General features: G+C 60.5%; 1 protein-coding gene across 1 annotated transcript; it reads right to left on the bottom strand.

Moving 5' to 3' along the window:
• Positions 1-366: 366 nt before the first annotated feature.
• LOC111146160 (myosin light chain 10) lies at positions 367-7,760 on the bottom strand. Its single transcript, XM_022501592.1, has 7 exons — positions 7,743-7,760; positions 5,297-5,389; positions 4,720-4,795; positions 3,742-3,846; positions 2,767-2,845; positions 944-992; positions 367-631 (listed from the first exon to the last, which is right to left on the bottom strand). Exons 1-7 carry the CDS (start codon positions 7,743-7,745, stop codon positions 533-535), a joined length of 504 nt encoding a protein of 167 aa, XP_022357300.1. The 5' UTR covers positions 7,746-7,760; the 3' UTR covers positions 367-532.
• Positions 7,761-8,080: the final 320 nt, after the last annotated feature.

The raw sequence follows: 8,080 nt of genomic DNA, 5'->3' as shown, positions 1-8,080 counted from the left end.
CTCCCAGGTGCCAGGTCTCCTGGACACTGCTCTGACCACCCCCCACCCCCGTGCCCCCCACCCCCCATCTTGTCCTGTTCACTGCATGACCTTACGGCCCAGGGACAGGGTTGGCTCCTCTGTGTGTCCCCCCCGAGACCGGCACCGGGTTTGGCACGCCCCAGGTGCTCAGTAAAAGCTTCCTAAATGAAGGCATGTCCTGTGGCCCAGCTGGGGATCATTAAAACTGTCAATTAGTTCTAAACACCAGCTCATCAGGAACATTTGAGCAAAGCCGGGGAAGTAAAAAAAAAGTTTTGGAAAAACCAACAACGCAGGAATGTTTCGCTTTCTCCCCAACCGGAGCATTAATCACGAAAACGCAGGCCTTGTTAGCATTCTTTATTCTTGCTTTGCCCCTGAGCTGGGGACAGGGGAATGTGGGGAGACATTCCTTTGCACACGTTGGCTGTAGGGGGCTCACCAGGGGTCGCCCCCAAACACCATGGGAGTTTGCTACCTCCAAATGTTGGTGGGGGGGGTCCCTGGCCTGCTAGTCCTTCTCTTCTCCATGCGTGATGACGTAACACAGGTTCTGGTAGTCCAGGTTACCGCACACATCTGGCGGGAAAGCCGCAAACATCTGCTTGACCTGGGGAAGGAGTAGGGAATCAGCCTGGACTCGGGTCGAAAGGGGAGTGGGGTGGGGGGCGGGGGGAGGTCACCCGAGGGCGTCAGGCAGAATGGGGCTCCCCTCTATGCAGGTCGAGGTGGGGATGGCCAGGGCCTGCAGCCAGCCCCACTCACCCTTGTCCTCCTCTGAGGAGTCAAGCGGGGAGTCATCAAGTCACCGTCTAAAGAAGAAGGGCCATCTCCCAGGAAGGGGGCTGCTGAGAAGGGCCTGGGCCGGCTGGGACCTTCCCCAGGAAGATTCTAGGCTGTGCCCTGGAAAGCCCGCACTCACCTCGTCCTCACTGAACCGGTCGGCCTGGGTCATGAGCTTCTCTTTGATGCTGCTCAGGGGAGAGGAAGGGTCAGGTTGAGGGGAAGGGCGACCCCGGGCATGCACATGCGGATCCCGGCCAGACGTCTGTGTGGCCTCAGGTGGACCCCTCAGTCTCTTCTAGGGGCCCTGCTAGTTCGGCCAGGGAGCGGCTCGCGCTGACACTTCCCCGTGCCTCCGAGAATACAAGGGCTGGCCCTCTGCCGTGACAGGAGACAGCCTTGCCCAGGTTTCTTTTGCTCCTCATAGCCCTGGGAAGTGAGTGCTATGAGCCCCTTTTATAGAGGGAACAACCAAGGTGCCAAAAGGTCAGGACTAGCAGTGTCAGGATGGGGTCTGAGCGGCCCCAGGGCCTGGGGGAGCGGCAGGAGGTGAAGCCCCACAGGACTGATGCCCTGGGAACTTGGAGGGCCCCCTCCGGGCCCCTTGGCAAGGCACAGCAGGCGGGGAAGGGATCAGAGGGGCTGAGCCAGGCCTGAGCGCCAAGTGTCCCGCGGTGCCGCAGGGGCCAGCCCGCTAAGGACCGACGCACATTTTCCATTATTTATGTTACTGTGGGACAGTCACAGTTTCCGACTCTCCAGGCTGGGGACTGTTCACAGACTCCCTTTCAGCCAGAGCCTCCTCTGTGGCCTGCCTGGCAGGCAGCCACGTCTTCCAGGTCCGATAGCCCTGGGGGTGGGGCTTTCGATTCCCAAACTAGGTCCCAGAAGTGTTCCTGGCCCAGCCCTGGTGGGAGTGAAGGTGCGTGCCGGGAGAGGGGTTGCCCTCAGTGCCTCGGGGGGGTCCCTAAGACGGGTGTGGGAACCGTGGATCCTGAGTGAGGGACGAAGGAGAGGGCCCCAGCCCGCAGGAGCCCTGAACAACCCCTCACTTAGCCCTGGGGAAAATGTGGCTCACAACTTTGGGGGGTGGGGGTGGTGAGAAGGTGTGAGGGACAAGAGGGAACTTTGCTGGTTTCCCCCCAGCTCCCCTTTCCTGCCCTCTCCTGCCCACCTCCCCCACCCCATATGGGATGATTCTAGTGGGCAGCAAATCTGGCCTCAAGGCCAAGGCCACAAGCATCACAGTAATCAGCCAGGAAGTCTGTGCCTGGGGAGGAAATTTTGCCTGCTCCAGGCCACCCACAGGCCTGGTGAGACCTCTGAAGCTCTGAAGGGACTTCCCTGGGGATAGTTCCATGTCCTAGCCACTGGGCAGGCCGCCCCCGCCACCACGCTCAGCTCTGCTCAGTGCTCTCACTGGGCTGAGGCAGAGCGGGCATTGGGGCCCCCACCTCCACATGCCAGCCCAGTGGCCCCCAGTGCAGACCTGCAGCCCAGGGCCTGTCGCAGGACCTACCCCACATAGACCCTCTCTGTGCTCAGCGTCCCCCACCCGACCTCCAGCCGCCCCCTCACCAACCCCGCAAACGCCAAGCCCTGTTCCTTCACAGTTGTGTTGTGGCATCTAGAATGTTCCCTGCCCCAGCCTAAGTAGCCCTTCGTTTCCCTTCAAGGCCCACCTCTACCACTGGGAAAACCGCCCCTGGTGACCCCACACTCCCCATACACTTCCACACAGAAATGGGGGACACCAGATCCCAGAGAAGGGAAGGGACACCGAGTGATGGCTAAGCTGGGCAGGGCAGTGCCCTCCTGGCTCCTGGCCAGACACTGCCCGAGCTGGCTAAGCACTGGGAGGGGTAGGAGACTGGGCGGCAACCCGCCCTGACCTCACCCAGCTCACTGATCACCTGAACCTTTGGGGAGAGAAAAACCAAAACAAAGGGCGGGGGGACTTACAAATCAGCCTTAATGAAGCCTTTCCCCTCAGTGTCAAACACCTTGAAGGCATGGAGTATGGTCTCCTCGGGGTCCGTACCTAGAAACAGCACATACAGGCAGGAAGAAAGCCAGGGTGAAGAGGACAGGCCAGGGCAGGGGGTAGAGGGGGGCCTGTGGGGGCTTCCTCAGTTGGAGCAAGAGAAGGGAGATTTCTGAGAAACAAGGAATAGGAGTAATGACCAAGGGGGCTGCGTGTACTTATGAACAGCCTGTGCAACTGTACATGGACACCCCACTGAGCACTTATTATGGTCTTAACCCTCCTGATGATTGGCCTGATTTTACAGACGAAGAAACTAAAACTCAGAGGTCATGATTAGTGAGGTGGGGTTGGCGTGGGGGCATCGCTGGGGCTCTCTCGTCACCCAAGATGTGCATGAGAACTGGCAGGCCAAAAAGACAGTGCTGTACTTGGGGGCTGAAGACTGGGCTCGGGCAGGGCCTGGAGATCAGAGGGCGGGCATCAGACCCATCGGTGTCGGTGGGGAGGAGCGTCACCTCCCAGGACAGCCCCTGCCCACGCTGGCCTCCTCCCTCTGTCCAGGGAAGCCTCGAGCCCAGGAAAACTCTACTAAGGGTCAGAGGGTAGCTCCCCAGGGCCCAGAGAGAAAGGGACAGGGCTGCCTGGACCGCTGCCCTGACCCCACACCCCCGGCCCGGGAGCTGCCGTGGTTAGAACCGGGAGTCATGGTTAGGGGTCTATCCCTGCTGAGCCCCTCGAGCTCCTGCTGAGCCCCTCGAGGTGGGAGGAGGGTCTTCACACAAATTGTCCCCTCCCAGCCCTGGATGCCCTCCTCCTACTCTGGCCTAGAGGTGGAAACAGGGGTAGGGCCCAGGGGGCTGGCAGCTGGGGCTGCCCTATGTTCCCAGCGGTCTGCACACGGAGCCAGACTGCCCTCCCCACCCGGGCGACGTGGGCTTTCTTTCCCTCACCCTTCAGCTTCTCCCCAAACATGGTCAGGAAGACGGTGAAGTTGATGGGTCCAGGTGCCTCCTTCACCATGGCTTCCAGCTCCTCGTTCTTCACATTGATGCGGCCTGGGGCGGCGGTGGGGGGGGGACACCCAGGAGTACAGTGAGGGACAGAGGGGACCCTGCCCGCAGGCAGTCCAGGAGAACAGCGCTCAGCTCTATCCTCTCCCGCCGCCGCCCCGACCCCGCCTCAGCCCTCAGGCCCTGCCCACCTGCTGGGGGACCTTAAGAGGGGGACACATTTGGCCACAGCACTGGGCTGCTCCTAGCCTCACTGCCCAACACCCCCGCTAACACCTCAGCCTCCGTGGAAAAGAGAGTGAGTTGGTGATTATCTCCATTTCACAGATGAGGAAACTGAGGTCCAAAGAAGCTGAAATGGAGGTGCGTAGGGGCCAGAAGACCGGGAGCTCAGAGCTCATATGCCACAGGAGGAGGTCACCTGGGGGTGGGTGGACTCTGGGGTTCCTCATGGTCCCAAGGGACAATTACATCTCCGGGAGCTCAAAGCGTAGTTCCAGCATGACTCGGTTATGCCCCCTTCCCGCGAGCTGAACCCCCCACCCCATTCATACCTTAAGGCCTCTCCCTGGGCAGCTTCCCCTGGTAGCTGAAACCTGGTTGCCTTGAACCCTGTGTCCAGGGATGTGTCCAGACACCTCCCCCAGCATCGCCCACTGCTTTCTTGGTCCCCTTCCCCACCCCGGGCCCCTAGGCCAGGCCATTCGTGCAACTGCTGTCTTCCCTGTGTCCTTGGCCCAGACCATACCTTCCAGGCACAGGCCACCCACGGCACCCAAGCCCCTCATATGGTCTCCTCGGGCCTGCCCTGGCTGTCCTGCTGCCCTGGCCTGTCCCCCAGGTACCCACTCCTTCCAGAAGGCCTGGGCTCAGTTCTGCCCCAAGCCCCGAGCCCCCCCGCAGCTGCTGGTCACCCACCCAAGGCGGCAAACGTGTCCCTCAGGTCCTCCTTGTCGATGAAGCCGTCCCGGTTCTGGTCCATGATGGTGAAGGCCTGGTGGAGACAGGGGTACTGAGCGGCCACTGACCCACTCGCCCAAGCCCATGCCCTCTCCCGTCCAATGGGCTGTCGTCCTGCACACCGCTGCCTGGGTAACCTCCGGCCAGTGGGTTTCCTGGCTCAGCATGGCACCTGCGCGAGAGTATTGGCGGACCCACTCCGTTCCCGCTGCACGCCGACACACAGCGGGGGCGCCATGCCCACCCCTCATGTCATGCTGCGGCAACCCCATTTTACGGAGAGGGAAACTGAGGCTCAGAGAGCAGAAGCCTGAGGTCACGCAGCAAGCAAAGGCTCGGGTAGGGAGGGGTGGGGGTTACCCAAAGACAGCAGGTCACGTCTCTGGGCTCAGAGGCACAGCATGGTGGGCTTTAAGGATAGTGACGTCATTATCGCCCCCAGGGACCAAGGGCAACCTGGGTCTTGCCAGCCCCTTGGATGCTTTCCATGCATTGCGCTAACACTCCCGGTGGCCCAGAGGGCACACTGACCGACCTCTTTAAACTCCTGGATCTGGGACTGATCAAACATGGAGAAGACATTGGAGCTAGCACCACCTTCCGCTCTCTTGCGGGCTCTTCTGGGTGCCTGGGAAGTGCCAGGTGGGAGGCCGTGAGAGGGCCTTCCTCCGAGGTCAGCCACGCATCCCACCTGCCACCCACCCCCCGTGCCGTGCTGCCCCTCCCAGCCTGTCCCAGTCCCGAGTGACAGGGCTGCCCTGGGCCGCGGGGCACCGCAAACAGACAGGGCTCTAAGGAAACCTGGCGGATAAGCGGGGCCTTTGTCCTGCCTGAGGCCAGAAGCCTGGGGACCCCCACCCCATGGGCCAGTCAGCAGCTTCTTGACCTGGTGGGGGGAACCCAGGCGGTATAGCAGAGAGGACCCAGTCCGGCCACATCTCCCTCTGTCCGTCCCACCTCGGGGCTCCCCAGCACCCACCCAGGGCCCAGCTCCGAGTGCGGATCCATCGGGAAACGGCTGGTCAGAGCCCGTCTCCACAGCAGGTAGAGCAGGCGACCACCCACGCGGAAGGTCTCTGGCCAGCCTTCCTGACTCCACGTGCTGCTCGCGGGATATCAGGGACCTGTGAGCACCCCCTTGAGCATTCCCTGAAAGCTCTGGATCCCCAAGACCCCCCAGGGGACTTCGCCCCCAGCAGCTCTCACCGGGGCCTTCTGTGGGCGAGGAGCCTCAGCTGTGGCTTGTGAGGCCGCAAAGAACAGTCCGGGCTTCACAGAGCCGGAGAGGCAAGGGGTGTCCCCCCACACCCCCAGACCTCCTGCCTCCATGTCAGCGGTGCCAAGCCTCTGCCCACCCCACCCCGGAGCGTGGGCTCCCCCTGCTTCCCCTACACGGCCCCGGCCCCTGTGTGGTCTCCCCTCCCCGAGTTCGCTCCTGTCCCCCCAGACCGCGCTCACCCCCATTTCCCCTCCGGCTCCTGGGCTCAGGAGCTATACCACCGGCTGACTTCTAATTAGCTTTTACTGGGTGCTTTGTCTCCACTAATCCTTTGAAAGGGGGCAGGCAGGACGCTATGTGCAGTAAAGCCTCTGTAATATTTATAAATCCCTTCAGACATCATAAAGAAAGGAACCTCCCTGCGGGGCTCATCTCACATAATTACATACACATTTCCCTCTGATTAATAAAAAACAATCACTTCCGTCTGTGGGATAGTCTGCCCTCTCTCTCCTCAGACCTGCCCTCGGCCTGGGTGTCCCCCACCCCGTCTCAGGCAGCCTTCTGTGTCCCTGTTGTGGGCCATTGCCCCACGGTGTGCCAGGCGCCCCCTGCCAGAGCCCCCTGAGGGAGGCCGGGATTGTTCTCGAAGGGCCTGGGCTGCCTCCCGCTCTCCCAGCTGGGACCGTTTCCAGCCCAGCCGTCTTGGAAATTTGCCTTTTACAATGGGCCCTTAAAAAAAAAAAAAAAGAAAATTTTCCGAAAGGAGCACCTCAGGGCAGAAGGGGGTCACCCAGACCTGAATTCTAATCCTGCCTTTGCGGCTCACAACCCTGCAATACTGAGAACACCAGTTGCCTGCTCTGATCCTCAGTGTCCCCATTTATAAAACCAAGATGATGTCTACCTCAGAACATCGGGACACTGATTAGGTGCCTGCTGGGCTCCAGCCAGGCCCTGTGCCCAATCCCGGGGACCCAGCACTGAATCAGGCCCTGCCTTGTCCCCAGGGATCCCCTGGAGACAGAGGATCAGTGGGGAGTGATGGAAGGACAGACAGACACTAAGAGCACAGAGCAGCCCTTATGCTGTTGGGGCAATCAGGGCAGACCTCTCAGAGGAGGTGGCTTCTGAACTGAGACTTGATAGCCAGGTCAGAGTTCTCAGGCCAGGAGGGAAAGTGAAGGTGTGAGACAGAGACTTGAAAGGGCCGTGCCTTTGAGAGCCTGTAGGGACACCCAAGAGGCTGGGGACAGAGGCAAAGAGAGGGCAGCAGGGCAGTCCCATGCCAGTCTGTGTAGGTCCCAGGAATATCAACCCTGGACCCCCAGGAACCATGTCCTCTCAATGGGACCAGAGTCCTGCTTCTGCTATGAAACCTCTAAGCATAGCCCACCCTGTCTACTTCTACCCCCTTCTTCTTTGTTCCTATCCCCCGCCACCCCACACCGCTTCACCTCAGCAGCCCCCACCGAGTCCAGGAAGCAGAGACGCAAATTGGGATGTACATGGATGGACTGACCACCCGTTAAGGACAGTCCAGGGTAAGCCAGGCGCAGGGGTAACATCAAGGGTGAAGAAAAAGGTCAGGACTAGGGACAATATCAGGTCAAGTTCAAGGATGTCAAAGGAGCAAGGTCAAGGTCAGGGTGAGTTCAGGCATGAGATGAAGGTCAGAATCACACAAGAAGTCAAGATCACAGGATGAGGTCAGAGTTGAGGAATGAGGTCAGGGTCAGGAGGCAGGGCACCCCCAGCATACCATGGTCTGGAGAGCTCCCTCTCGTCGTAGCAGGGCTAGAGGTTCTCAGGGACGGCTCTTTAAATAGCGCTCCGGGTCCAGACAATAGCTGGGAGGGTGACAAAGGACAGGATGGCGCCCTCCCTGCCAGGCACCTGTTTGGGGCCATTCAGAGTGGGTGGGGTCCAGATACCGTCCAAACCACAGGATCTCCGCCCGTACTGGGCCAACCGGATCTCTGCACCCAAGGGACAAAGGCCCAGGAAGGGGCACTTGGCTGAGAACACACATTATGTTGAGGCCTGGAACCCGCTGGGAGGACTTGGCCTTGGGCCATTTGAGGTCAGGAGAGCTTCCAA

This window comes from Enhydra lutris, unplaced genomic scaffold, assembly GCF_002288905.1.
Source record: "Enhydra lutris kenyoni isolate GAN:26980312 unplaced genomic scaffold, ASM228890v2 scaffoldscaffold13, whole genome shotgun sequence".
Lineage (NCBI taxonomy): Eukaryota > Metazoa > Chordata > Mammalia > Carnivora > Mustelidae > Enhydra > Enhydra lutris.
The sequence above is the reverse complement of the archived record's forward strand: the minus strand, read 5'-3'. Positions and strand labels throughout refer to the sequence as shown.